At 40.7% G+C, this 14414-nt stretch overlaps 1 protein-coding gene across 4 annotated transcripts in view; it reads left to right on the top strand.

Annotated features, from left to right (window-relative positions):
* Window positions 1-14414, top strand: part of CDC42BPB (CDC42 binding protein kinase beta) — a 99682-nt gene that overhangs the window by 37569 nt on the left and 47699 nt on the right. For all 4 annotated transcript variants that reach the window (XR_003761537.2, XM_029070807.2, XM_029070789.2 and 1 more), the window contains exons 4-7: window positions 1300-1395; window positions 6609-6757; window positions 11624-11717; window positions 13560-13760. Coding sequence is in view for 3 of the 4 variants with exons in the window: in XM_029070807.2 (XP_028926640.1) it covers window positions 1300-1395; window positions 6609-6757; window positions 11624-11717; window positions 13560-13760 (540 nt within the window). In the remaining variant the exon portion in view is untranslated. The remainder of the gene's footprint in view (window positions 1-1299; window positions 1396-6608; window positions 6758-11623; window positions 11718-13559; window positions 13761-14414) is intronic.

The following is a 14414-nucleotide window of genomic DNA, read 5'->3' as shown; positions in this document are numbered from 1 at the left end:
TGTGATAAATATAATCAGTTGTTGAACAGAATTTCACAATTTTGAATTAATCTACAAATTTAGAAGTGAAAGTGGGAGCAGTTTTCTCTCATCTTAAAAAATGATTATTGCTGAAATTCTGAAACAGAAAAACACTTAAAAATGAACTGGTTATATTCCTGTGCTTGAAAATAATGGCATAAAGTATCAAACAACATCTGGGATTTTTGTTCACCTCAGAAGTTTATGCCTACATAGTAATTGCTGTGAAATGGCAAGTCTGTAAATCAAATGAGCTTTAGCATTTTTTAAACCTGAACAGCATGACTAAATGTAAACTCAAATTGTATAATCAGATATAATGTATTTTCAAGAATCGTAAAGGTCTTTGTAGAGATTGTTTTTATGCTGCTGTATGTCTCCAGTATATTTCCTTCAGCCCTTTCCACTTCTTCGCTGGAGCTCATGTTTTCTTTGGCGTATATAGTAGTTTTATTTAATGTGGAGCAGTAGAGAATTCTCTTTGGCACATTCAGACAAATCGTAGCGTATCTGTTATCCAGATTATCCAGAGAAAGTCAGCCCTGTGTTTTGTTATTTTATATTCCATTTATTTAATGAATCTGTGAAGTTATATTTTACAAACAATAATAGTAGTTTATGTAAAAGATTGGAGGTGGAGAGGGAATCAACATTAAGTAAACAAGGGTGGAGTAGTAGGAAAGTTGCTAGCCGGCCTCGGTTCTCACTTGAAAATAGATTTGTTAGACAAGACCAGGCGTGTCCATTTATCCATTGTTTTGTAGATTTAAAATTTAAGAATCTATTTCTGGCAGTTTAGTGCAGTGGGATAGTGTTTTTCAAAGAGCAAATCAAACTGTAATTGTAAACATCTTAATCTCTTAACCCACATGTTTGGAAACATTCACATTTTCAGCACTGAGTTATGGTAAAAAAAAAAAAAAGCAAGTGTGTGAAGCCAAATCCATTTTGGGTTCCATTATTTTAGGCACTTTAATTTTATTGGCTTGTCTAGTTTTTTTCTCTCGGAATTAGTCTCGGTTTAGCTAACTAGTCAACACGGAAAACTGGCATTTGGGTAATTGATTTGGATTTTGAAAATCTGGGTTGTGTGCTTCTTGTCCGTTGATCCACAGAAGTGGATGAAGCAGTTACGAAACTGTAAAATCCCAAAAGGCCACCATCCACCCGCATGCCAAATGAATCCAGTCGTATATTTTGGACTGGGAAAGATTTGCTTGTTCAGGTTTGCTTACTGGGCTGCAGCAAAGCTAACTTTCCTCTCCCCCTTCTTTACAGACAGCTTGTTTCCGAGAAGAGAGAGATGTATTGGTGAATGGTGATTGCCAGTGGATCACTACATTACACTACGCCTTTCAAGACGAAAACTATCTGGTAAGTTTGAATCATAAAATCTAACCTTAAAGTTATATTAAAATCATTCTTAATACTGACATAAGATCTTATTTTTAAGAAGATTGATATAACGTTGAGTAACCTTTTAGCTTTTCTGTTGCATTTTGTTCTTTGAGAGGTTCAACATGCTTGATAGAAATGCTTTCTCCCAACCTAAGAATCCAAGAAATCCCTTTTTCGAAGCAGATTAATGGTTCATCCCATCCAGTACTCAGTGGATGGCATATTTTTGGAGGAGCCTCGTGATGGTGGTTCTTTTTGACATGGATCCTAAAATTTAGGGATGTATCCCCTCACATCTCTTCTTAATAGTAATATAGACTACCTATCCTTGTTTTTATCCAATATTTCTTTCTCTAGGGCTTTAAAACCAGAAAATGAATATTCTTTTTTCCTTCCAATCTTAGACAAGCCAATAATATCTAAAGTAATCATATTTCTCTATTGTACTTTAAAGTTAGTTTCAGTAAAGTGTTTGTAATATTTTTCATACTTACACCCAACCATATCCAGAGTGCAGAATCATTAATCAGTGAAAATTAAGACATTACCAGAGAATAGGGTTTGTATTTGTATAACTTCCTTTGTTCAGAGCAGTGGACATGAGGTTGGTTGATAAATGGGTTTCTATGATAAATACTAATATGTGTCTTTATTTTGTTATATATTTGAGTTGAGTTGTCTGCACTTCCGAGTGGGTTTTTTTAAAATTCTTTAATAAGTAATTTTTCTCTCCTAAAGTGCTGTTAATGCCTAAATTCTATCCCTTATACTTGGTTCTCGTTGTCTTTTTCACTGGCACCTTAATTCTCTGTGACTTTGTTGTTTTCAAAGTTTTCCTTTGTGAAAACTCTTGTTAGTGGCTATGGGAATGAAATTCAGTTTTGAGCACCCAATTTTAATGGATAAATGATTTTTAATTAATTTCTGGTCCATCTGCACATCCACAATGTGTGTGGGGGGGGCACGTACACATACATGTGCTATATCTGTACACTCAGTGTGTATGTGAGTGCATGTGCTGTATATGTACCCTCACCAATTATAGTGTTATAATACGGTGTTTTTGTATTCATGTTTACCTACTTAAAATGGAAGGACTTTTTGTCTCTAGTGTGCATCAGATTTGCAGAAAACGCAAATCATTAGCAAATACCTATCGCACTTAGTTTTAATAAATAATGATTTTCCTCTATTTCTAGAGGAAAGCTTCCCAATGCCCCGGCAGTTAGAACAAAGAGACACTAACCGACCATCTGTTAGAGTTGTCCTTCGCTCCAGAGACAAAGCTGATGATAGGGAGACTGCAGAAGTGGTTGTATCGTAGAGAATTCCTAGGACACACTGTTCTTGAAATTGCAGCAGAGCCCTTTTTTTTTTTTAAGCCCTGCCCATTTGGGGGAGCACTGTTCATCTCCAGTGCTTAAGAGGGGAAAGGTATGGCCAGTCACCAATAGGCATGTTGTTTGGGCAGTATTGCATTGAGCTTTCTACGCTCTATGCGGATATGGCTTGGCAGCGGGCATCGCGAAACAGCTAATAGAGAGCGCGGGTGCACTTGGTATTATGAAACAGAGTATCTTTGAGATCTCAACTAGCTGCACTGTGCTCTTGCCTGTTTAAATTGCTAGGTATGTTACTCAGAGTGACTTGGGAACGGCCGAGGGCTCTTCTACTTCCTTGTAACAAGAGAGAGAAACAAGAGCGATGAAAAAAATCTGAAAAACTACAAAGTCTAGGCCAATGGCAAGGATTAAGTGGGTTTGGGGATTAAAGCACCTTTATAAACCACAGGCAGTTTCTTCCAGTCGGGGTTGAGACCCACAAATCAGGTATTGCGAGGAAAGTAGTTCCCGTGAGGATAGATAAATCTTCAGTTTGGAGCTGCCTATTTGTAAATAGGCAGTTATTTACAGTGAGGGGAGGGAAAGAGAAAAACTAGAGAAGTGTACTCAGAGTACATCAATAGTCCATTTACGACTGGAGAGTAGTACCCATCTGGCTTGGAGCAGAAAACCTTCCTGAGTATCGCGTTTTTTCTAGATTCGCCATTGATACCACCTGACAAGTAAATCCTCTCTCAGGATTCTACCTGTGCACCCCCAAACTTGGGGCTCGGTATTAAATTCAAACCGGTTCCACTAGTAACTCAGAGGGTGTTGCCTGATTCTGGGTTGCATGACAGAGGAAATGTTCGGTCTCTAGGACATTGAGTTCATTATTTCAAAAATGAGTTTCCACTTGCCTTTGTTTTAGGAGGCTTCATAGTGTGGTATTTCTAAATATATGATCATTTTCCAGGCGGTTATCATATATATTCAGAATCAAACTGAATCTGTCTCTTAGATATTCTTAAGGACAGATGAGGAGCCACTCATCAACAGGAACTCATTATGGAATGGGGCTGTTTATTACACTGTTGAGTAAAAAAAATCCCAGCAACTTTCCCCCCAGTATTTATTTCAGATTTAATGAGAAGCAGTGTAGCCTAGTGGAAAGAGCACGGGCCTAGGAGTAAGAGGACATGGGTTCTAATCCCGGTTCAGCTATCTGTGTGCTGTGTGACCTTGAGCAAGTCACTTCACTTCTACATGCCTCAGTCACCTTATATGTAAAATGGAGATTGTCTGTCAGCCATATCTGGGACGTGGACTGTGTCTAACCTGATTAGTTTGTTTCTACTCCAGCGCTCAGTACAGTGCCTGGCACATGGTAAGCATTTTGCAAGTACAATTAAAAAAGAAATTAGACATTCAATTTAGGAATCAACAGTAATTAGGGGTAGGAAGAATAGTATTAGTTGGGACCCTAAAAATGGGACCTGAAGGGGTCTGGGCACGTGAGTGGTCATTTCCAAGTGTCTTCAGCATTTTCCCTCACTGCAACAGATTGTGCTTTTCAATCACTGCCTGGTATTGGGAAGGGAGGACATGGTGTTAGTTTCCTTGGAAAGAAAAGGAAGGCTCATCCCTGACCCGAGGCTCCAGGTGGGGCACGTCGAATTGTAATACTAGAATAAAAGGGTGGTGTGATGGGGTGTTCACTCTCCCCCTGCTCTGCAGGTGAGTAGGTGGATGGAATTGGGGGAAGTGTCTAGCTGGCTTTGGGCTAGACCTATTGGTTTCTTCTCCCTTCCCCCCACCTTTTTTTTTTTGAGATTGATTTAAAATGCAGCAGAAGACTGTGAAGAAATGTGCAGAGGTTTAAAATTGGTAGATTTTTGGAGGAGGACCATATGTGTGGTTTTTGGTGCTGTGCTTTTAATTTATCAAATGTGCCTGGGACTGTGGAGCCTGGTTTAAATAATAACGATGGTATTTGTTAAGCGCTCACTGTGTGCCAAGCACTGTTTTAAGCAGTGGGGTAGATAACGTTATCAGGTTGTCCCACGTGGGGCTCACAGTCTTAGTCCCCGTTTTACAGATGAGGTAATTGAGGCACAGAGAAGTTAAGTGACTTGCCCCAAATCGCAGAGCCAGGATTCGAACCCATGACCTCTGACTCCCAAGCCCATGCTCTTTCCACTGAACCACGCTGGTTATAGTCAGCAGGGAAGCCTTTCGGCACCAGGGTTCAGGCGCAGGACCAGTTCCAGGGCTCCCAAAATAGGTACTTGGGTCAGCCCAGAACAGTTATGAAGGAGATGGGCTAGTAAAGGAAGTGGCTGGAGCCACAGCCCTTGGGGCTACTGAGCCAACAACCAAGGTAACTCCGTGACAGAAAGAAGGACCCAGCCTCTCCAGACAGACAACAGGCACAGCACTTCTGAAGGATGGTGAAGCGGCGAGTCTAAATCCGTGGATTTCTTGCATTTGCAGGTTTAGCTGTTCCATTGCAGGCTATGCACTCTGATAATCTAAGCCATTTTAAACAAAAATTCCCAATGTAAAAATAAGCTCTCTCCTAGCAATGGCTACAGTCCACAGAAACTCAGAAGCAAAATTCAGAAACTTTCATTGAGTTCCTTTTTTTAAAAATTGGGATTTGTTCAGCATTTACTAAATGCCAAGCACTCTAATGAACCCTGGTTGATATGGGTAGATGCAGACTATATGGGGCTCACAGTTTTAATCCCCGTTTTGCAGGTGAGGTAACTGAGGCACAAAGAAGTTAAGAGACTTGCCCAAGGTCACACAGCAGACAAGTGGCAGGGCCGGAATTATTATTATTATCATTATTATTATTAAGCACTTACTAAGTGCCAGGCAATTTACCAAGCGCTGGGGTGGATGCAAGCCAATTGAGTTGGACACAGTCCCTGTCCCTCATGGGGCTCTCAGTTTAAATCCCCATTTTCCAGATGAGGTAACTGAGGCCCAGAGAAGTGAAGTGACTTAGCCAGGGTCACACAGCAGACAAGTGACAGAGCTGGGATTAGAAACCAGGTCCTTCTGACTCCCAGGCATGTCCTCTGTCCATTAGGCCCCACTCTTTCTCAGCCATTGTTAAATGGCCGTTCCCCATTCTTATGGACCGTTAGCCCAGGATCTGGAAAAATGTGAAGGTGAAGTAAGCTCTAAATGGGAGAGACAAGTTGCACCTCAGAGTATCGACTCCTTCCTAAAACAGTGCCACGATAGTTTTTCGCTAATCACGGCTACTGGGGTCACTTGTCCAGCCGTCACACCACTGTTGAGAACTCTTATTCTTGTTGATAGTTCAGGGGTTTATTCAGTGTTGGATTTCTGTTCAGGATGTATTTGTTTCCAGATCTGACCCATCTGGAATTTTATTTCTTGCTTGTTCCTTTTAGCAGATTACAAATCAGACTAGTTCAGATCTTCTCATTGATTTTTCTAGGGAGCTCTCTCTGTAATTTAGCGTTACTAGGAATGCAGTGGTGATCACTGCAGCTGGCTTTTCAATAACTCCCTGAAGTCCTTACGTTCCTCGGTATGTCACTTGTCTTCAGGTGAAGGCAGTTTTCGCTATCGATAACATTTATATAGTGGGGACTGTAGCCAAGTGTTGTTTGGTTATCTGACCCATAGTGGCAAAAGAAACGTTAAGCTGGAAATTGATGGAGCTCAAAGGTATCTACTTTCAATTCTATCCAAAGTACCTTTTTCATAAACAGAATTTTTGTTTCTAGTAGCTTATTTAGCGTCGTGTATTTATCTCTTAATTGCCAGGCGTGGTTCTTGTGCGTGACTAAATCTTGCAATGTTTTTCTTCCCCTCTGCTATTTGTAGTATTTAGTAATGGACTACTATGTGGGTGGTGATTTACTGACCCTCCTCAGTAAGTTCGAGGACAAACTTCCCGAAGATATGGCAAGATTCTACATTGGCGAAATGGTGCTGGCCATACATTCCATTCATCAGTTGCATTATGTGCACAGGTAATGACCTCACTGCTGTCTCTGGAATAAGTGAATGTGCAGAATATGGGTTAAAAGGCTCCTTGTAGAACACTGAAGTCCACCGGGCAGGAAGGGACCTTGGAAGGTCATCAAGATCAGAACTTTCCCACATGCGTAAACCATCTCATTCAGAACAATGTTTGACCTGTTCCAAATAAATCATAGGAAGGGGATTCCACCTTTTGGTAGTCCGTTTCACACTCTTGGGCCCTTAGGATCAAAGGTTTTCTGTATTTATACCGTCCTCACTATCAAATTTTTAATAATTATACTCTTATCCTGCCTAAGGACCCATTAGGATATACTTAGAGCATGCTGTTCATCACATTAATGGATCTTAATATTAAAATAAGATAAGCTTCAAAATTTTTTTTTAATGCTATGATCTGAAGAATGACAAATCTGGGCCTTTTCAGATCAATGTAGGAAGGACATTCCAGATATGGGGACAGTTGATGGAAAACACCCTTTACACTTTTCCTTCTTTTTCCTTTGGTTTGATCTTCAGGCCCCGTTTCTGTCATCACTTCTGTCAAGGCTTATGCTCAGTTAGCTTTCCTGTTATTTTCCCCCTTCTTAATATGGATGTCCTATTTCTCCTTCTTTTCTTCTATCATTTGTTTTATTGGCCATGATTCCTGTTCATCTTGTGTATTGTCATTCTTTATTTTATTTATGCTAATTTTCTCACTTTCTTTCTGAAATTCCCTGCCTTCAGAGCCATTAGCGGACTTGAGTGTTTGTCTAGCAATGTCTAGCTTTTGCTTCCGAAACAGGTGGTTTTACTGTGACTCTGCAACTGGCTGAAATCCAGCCATCAAAGACATTTTTAACTTCCAGTTGCAGTTTAGACACAACAGAAACAGCCAATTCATTTTGAATTGGAGTGATTTTATCAGGGAACACAGGAAACATTTCAAGTGAAAAAAGTTAGTTGCAGAAACTGCCAGGTTTGGATCTAATTTTGAACAATGTTTTATTCAGTCCCCAATGGAGGTGGTCCCCATGGCATATGTCTTTCATATACAGTGTCCTGGAGATTACACCTAGGTAGATCACCCACCCAGAAGCTAAAATGTCTTAGCATGGATTTTGAAGTATAATATCTTTTTGGTCTTCGGTATCTTTCCGATCTTTTCAAAAAGATCACTGTCCATGGTGTAGTTGGTAGTCTCTTGTGAAACAAATACCACACAGAGTAACTCAGATTTCTTTTCAAGACCCCGAGTCTAGCTGTCCTTCATGGTGTTGGCCCTCAACAGGGTCGACAACCTTTTGATGTAGAAAAGCCTAACAGATGAATCGTTTGTGGAGTTGATGCCCAAAAGCCAGTCATGCCATTTAACTTACTTCATTGTGAATCTAAAAATTTTAAATGCTTCGTTCCCCCAGTCCACCCCGGTACGTTGCCCGTCCCAGGTGATATGTGGAAACTTTAAATCATGGTACGCAAAATGTAATGTGATGACACTGAGCCTCATGGCTGCTTCTTAGCAGCAACTGTTGCTGCCAGCGAGGAAGAGCAGAAGGTAGGGACAGGAAAGAAAGGAGAAGAGAAAGGGGTGGAGGAGAAGGAAAGGAAGGGAAGAGGAAGGTAGGAGCAATGTGATGAACTGTTTAGACTGTGAGCCTGTCATTAGGCAGGGATTGTCTCTTTCTGATGCCGAATTGTACATTCCAAGCGCCTAGTACAGTGCTCTGCACATAGTAAGCGCTCAGTAAATACTATTGAATGAATGAACTGGCAGAATTTAGCCTCTTTCTCCTCCCCTCTCCTCGACCCCACCTCCCTCCATCCTTTCCAACCTCTGAAGAGCAGCCAACCCAGTGGAAATCTCCAGAGAAGGCAGGGACCCCTTCCATGAAGGGCCAGGAATTCCCTCCTGGGTGGAACGAGGTGAGGATTCCCCGGTCCAAATGGTGCAGGTTGGGTGGTCCGAGCAATGTGGCTTGACCCCAGAGACAGCCAGGTTTATTGCGGCCCCCTGAAACCCCCAAGGTAGGGTCCCACAGCCATCCAGGTAGGCATTGACTTCCTCTGCCCCAGGTAGCAGTGGATTGGACGGTGGAGCCCAATGGCCTCGTGCCGTCTGCCACCAATTTAGGAAGGGTGCTGTAGAAATGCCTTATGTAGTAGCGCCATATGTTGAGGAGTGTTCAGGAGGGCATAATAATAATGATGGTATTTATTAAGCGCTTACTATATGCCAAGCACTGTTCTAAACACTGGGGTAGATACAAGGTAATCAGGTTGTCCCACACGGGGCTCAGTCTTATTCCCCATTTTACAGATGAGGTAACCAAGGCACAGAGAAGTTAAGTGATTTGCCCAAAGACTTTGGGAGAGAGGTGGCCCTCTCTCCCCTGACACCCTTTAGCCCAAGGCCCCGCGTGGCATCATCTAACACCTTGCCCTCCTCCTTAGCCCCAGAGCCCCATTTGATTCCAGGTTGGGCTCTCAAATCATAAATTGTAACCCCCAGCTCCCGAAAACGAGTTTCAGACTTTTAAACAGTGAATAGATAGTGCTTCTCCAGGGCTGGAATCATGTCTACTTACTGTACTGTCCCAAGCCCTCGGTACAATGCCTTGCGCACAGTAAGTGCTTGATAAATACCACTGAGGTTAAGACAAAAGTCTAATTAGAGTGAAATTTATGATCCTGTTGTCCTACTCGGTCTTCACAAGAAACCTGACACCGTCGCGCCTCTCACCTTTGCAAAGTCCAATAGAATCGTACCAGATGGGCATTTCTAAAGTGCATTTTCCAACTAGTTCAAATCTCCCTCCTCTCTTACGTTTCTTCTTCAGATCCCCTCTCCTAGACTTTGGATAGGAACTGAGTTGATAGGGCCACAGGGCTCTGTGTAGGGGAAAGGTAGAAACCTGACCAGGGAACAGTGTCCCCGGGGAGGTGAGTGATCTCAGACTAGGCGTTGCCATCTTTCAGAGGATGAGAAATGTTTGGCCTTCTTCTGCTTGACCCTTATTGGTCTTATTTTTGAGGAGGGGAATCCGTTAATTCATCAGCAAAAATGTTTCTGAAGGGTAGAGACTCCATTAAGCTCGTCCTCTAGACTGTAAACTCATTGTGGGCAGCAAATGTGTCTGTTATTTTGTCATATCATACTCTCCCAAGTGCTTAATAGAGTGCTTAGCACAAAGTAAGCACTAAATAAATCCCACTGATTGATATGATAGTGTCCCAATTAGAAAAGGGCAGGTATATGCAGTTTTTTGGGGTGTAGTAGCTTTTTCCAAATAACTTTAAACATCCAAAATGCTTCTGCAGCAAACCAGTTCTCACTCTAAAACCTTCCTTCCTCTCAAAGCCTGGGAGGAAATTACTCAGGAAGCAAAAGTACACTTTGTACATTTTTTTTTTAAAGAAAAAAAGTGCTTGGGCTACACTTAGAAATGTTTCTTGCAAAACACAGAACAAACAGGAGTGTGGTTAGGAAATAATACTCTTGTTTTTCTCAAAGTATGAATAATAAGGGCATAGTTTTTCCATTGGCTTTTCAGGCAGGAGGATTACATAGTTTAAAATGATAAATATAGATTCAGAAAGTCTTTGCCATGTTGTATTTTTATCCATATGTTTTGCTGAATTCTGGCATTCTCTGTAAGCTGATGTGGAGGACAGGGTGAATTTAAATTCCTGTGCCCTATCCAGGATGGATACGAGAGAAGTAATAGAGGGGACTGCCAACCTGGTACATCATATTTGTGGTAGCTGGTAACCCCATCCTTCAGCCTTCCCTACCACTGCAGATCCTGACAACTTCGAGGTGGGATTTTAGCCCCTCCATTTCCAGCCTCGATTCCCGGTGCTTCACTTGTAACGCAGTGGAACTCGTATACCATTATTCTTTCCTCTCTTCTGCTCCAATCCAAGACATTTACCTTAAGTGCCCCGAATACCATTTTTAGTGCCCATCTAGCGCCGAGAGCCCTCAGGGCAGAGGCTTTTCTGACCTCTGGTCCCCAGAGTTTTCAGGCCAGAGCAAAGAAGGAAAATTTGAATCCCCCTGTGGGCACATCCACTTATACCCCACTTTTCCAGAAGTAAGATAAGAATGCAGGGATGATCCTTGCCTCGTTCCCATTCAGGACTTCAGTTTGTATATTCTTGGTAGATTACCAAGCACCTATTACCGTGCCGGGACAAAGTAGATACTTAATCAACAGTAGTGGCCACCCCCAACCCAAGTATGTGGGATCAGCTTTGTGAACCCTGGCAAGCCCACTCTGAATCCCAGCTGGTCACTAATCCCTGACATGGTGTACTCTAGGGAGGAAAAGGTGCCTAGAAACTTTCCCACTAGAAGCAGCTTCACTTGGCTAATCAAGGATTTTTTTAAATCAATCAGTAGTATTTGAATGCTGTTTTATACTTACTCTCCATTTATATCCCTGAGTATTTTCAATGTGTTGCAGATAGTGTCCCAATTAGAAAAGAGGTATCCTATGTGATTTTTGGGGGGTGTAGTAGTTATTTCCAAATAGCTTTAAACATTTAAAATGCTTAAAATCTTGTGGATTTAAACAATCATTGTTCTATTTTTATGTGAATCAGTAGAATCGTTTTAGGATTGCCAGTTTTCAGTATCTAGAGCTGTCAGCATTAACACATACCGAAAGTTTCTATTTACGTCACTTGTTAAGGGAAAATACAAGCCAAACCAAATGAAGCAATGTCTTAAAATTGTTTTCTTTACATAGGTTTCTAAAATTTTCACCAAATTATATTAGCAACTCTTCAACAGATCAGTTACTGAATAAATGTTTTGACTTTAAGTTGTTTGTAGTGAACTGAATTGATTAATGTTTTTGAATCCACAGAGATATTAAACCTGACAACGTACTTTTGGACATGAATGGTCATATTCGCCTTGCAGACTTCGGATCTTGCTTGAAGATGAATGATGATGGCACTGTATGTAATTTGGTTGGAAATTTTCTGTTTTTTTTTTTCTTCTTGGGATGTTAGGGGAATTTGAATTTTGCAAAGTAAATGATTTTAGTGCAAGAAATTATTTTTTTAATCATAAGTAGGAGTGATCTAAAATCTACATAGGGGTATTAAGATCCATCAGAAGTACCTCCAAAATTCCAACACAATGAAACCATTGCTTACCAGGACTACCTTTTCTGGCAGGAATCCAGCATTAATCTTTGTTTTGTTGGGTTTTTTTCCCCCACAGGATTTCCTTAAAGGACAAAAATTTTGCAGTTCCCTAGAAACACTAAAAATGCACATTACAAAGCTTTACTATATATTTTATTCTTAATCATTTATGTCAAAGACAGCTCCTGTCACTGAAGACAATTTACTACTTATGTGACAGCTAAATGTGTCGATTTTGGTATTCAGACTCTTTAGCAGGTTACCATATATAAATGCAAGTGATTCTTTTATAGTTTCAAGACCCAGAAGGCAGGGCATTTGGTCATCCCGTAGGGGTTAATGCTCAGACTCTTAAAACACAAAATGATACCCTCCACACTTGTGCAAGACCTCCAAGTACACTTATGTCTTCTCTTATGCAGGGGTTGGATTATATTTTTAAATTTGTAAAATTAACTTGTGATACAGTACTCGGGCCTTGACTGGCACAACTGCTTCTTCCAGCATTGAATCTGCATTGACATTATCTGAAGAATTCTTCCTTGTGTCCCAAGTGCATGCAGTTCAAAGCACCCATTATGGGAAAACCGTGTACCACAAACCACACCAGCATGGTCCTTTTTATATAGAAATGCAGACTTTTGTCCAGCTACTTGTTACGAGTTTAATGCATGTTTTCAAAGGCAGATTTCAACCCTGTTAGTTTGGAAAGCAAGACCTTCCAAATTCAGAAGGGCCTTTTTTCATCCTCTTCCATTTGTCTAAAAATAATAATTTAGAAAACCGAAGCCTACCTCTTCCAGATTAGCTGTTCTTGAGTTTTTAATTCTGCTACTGGTATGTTGTAGTTGACATCCATAAGGCAAATGAATTCTGTTTTATAATTAATGTACTTTCAGAGCAGTATCATCCCTTTTCTCTGGTACATCCTGAATTTTAAAGGATCTGTAGAACCCCATATTCACTTCCAACAGTTTATCACATTTAACTTTTAAAACTGAGTAAAGGATTCATGACTGTCAATTCTTTCCTCCCCACCCTGGCTCCAGTAGCCCTTTAAAAAGTCCTGTGTACGCAACTCTCTTTGAATCTTGTGATGTGTGTACTTTTGATTGCATCACTGGTCAAGGCTGAGTCTAGAGGAAAGTTTCTATTACTCAAATTAACTTTTAATATAATGACAGATAAATGTTAGAGACCACATGTTTTACTTTGCTGTGAGATAAGGTTGATCAAATTAAAAATCATCCTTTGGTCAACTAATATCTGCTATGTAATATATTCCTGAATACCTAAGATTTACATTTTTCATATACTCTATGCTTTTAATGCTTTTTGAAATCAGAACCTGGAAAGAGGTTGGAGCTTTTGATAGTTTTTGTTTTTTAATAGTAAAAATGTGTATCCGGGGAATTGAACAAAGTTGATTTATTCTAGTTACGTTTTATTAACATGATCATTAGTTAATTTTAGGGCATGCTTAATGTTTCTTTTCCCTTTTATATAAGCAAACATTTCCTCCTGCCCCTCTTTGCCAGAAAGTAGCAGAATTGTGTAAAGAATGTTGAGTAAAATTGGAGGCTTTCCAAGGATTATCTGTAAATGTTTTTTAGGTTTTTTTTTTTTAACCCACACACTTGTTTCCCATAGGTTCAGTCCTCTGTGGCAGTGGGTACCCCTGACTACATCTCCCCTGAGATTCTACAAGCAATGGAGGATGGCATGGGGAAATATGGCCCTGAATGTGACTGGTGGTCTCTCGGGGTCTGCATGTATGAAATGCTTTATGGAGAAACACCATTTTATGCAGAATCTTTAGTGGAAACTTATGGAAAGATCATGAATCATGAAGTAAGATATTTGCACCTTCGTCTTATTCTGTAGAGTGTGTTTGTGGCAGAACCAGTAATGTCGTATTTATTTTTAGTGACTGCCTAACTTCAGGGAACTATATTTGGAGGAGGGGGAGGATTTATCGATGATGATGATGATGGCATTTGTTAAGTGCTTACTATGTACGAAGCACTGTTCTAAGCACTGGAGAGGATACAAGGTGATCAGGTTGTCCCACATGGGGCTCACAGTCTTAATCCCCATTTTACAGATGAGGTAATTGAGGCACAGAGAATGTAAGTGACTTGCTCAAAGTCACACAGCTGACAAGCGGCTGAGCCAGGATTTGAACCCATGACCTCTGACTTCCAAGCCTGTGCTCTTTCCACTGAGCTACACTGCTTCTCTAATCTCTAACTATTAATCAATCAGTCAGTGATTGATATTTATTGAGCAGGTTCTTAGGAGAATACAATACAGTCGAGTTGGTAGACATGATCCCTAAAAAAGGGCCATTTTCCTAATCCGATCAGCGAACAGAATATTTCTAATCCCAAATTCGTTCAAAGTCTCCCTGGATCATAGTTCGATCAAAGTCTCCCTGGATCAAGGTTTGGTCATTTGGGAAATGCCTTAACTTTTTCAGGCCCTCAGAATCCAATTTAGTGCCCC

Source organism: Ornithorhynchus anatinus, chromosome 1, assembly GCF_004115215.2.
Source record: "Ornithorhynchus anatinus isolate Pmale09 chromosome 1, mOrnAna1.pri.v4, whole genome shotgun sequence".
NCBI lineage: Eukaryota > Metazoa > Chordata > Mammalia > Monotremata > Ornithorhynchidae > Ornithorhynchus > Ornithorhynchus anatinus.
Note: the sequence above shows the minus strand (reverse complement) of the source record. Positions and strands in the feature narration are given on the sequence as shown.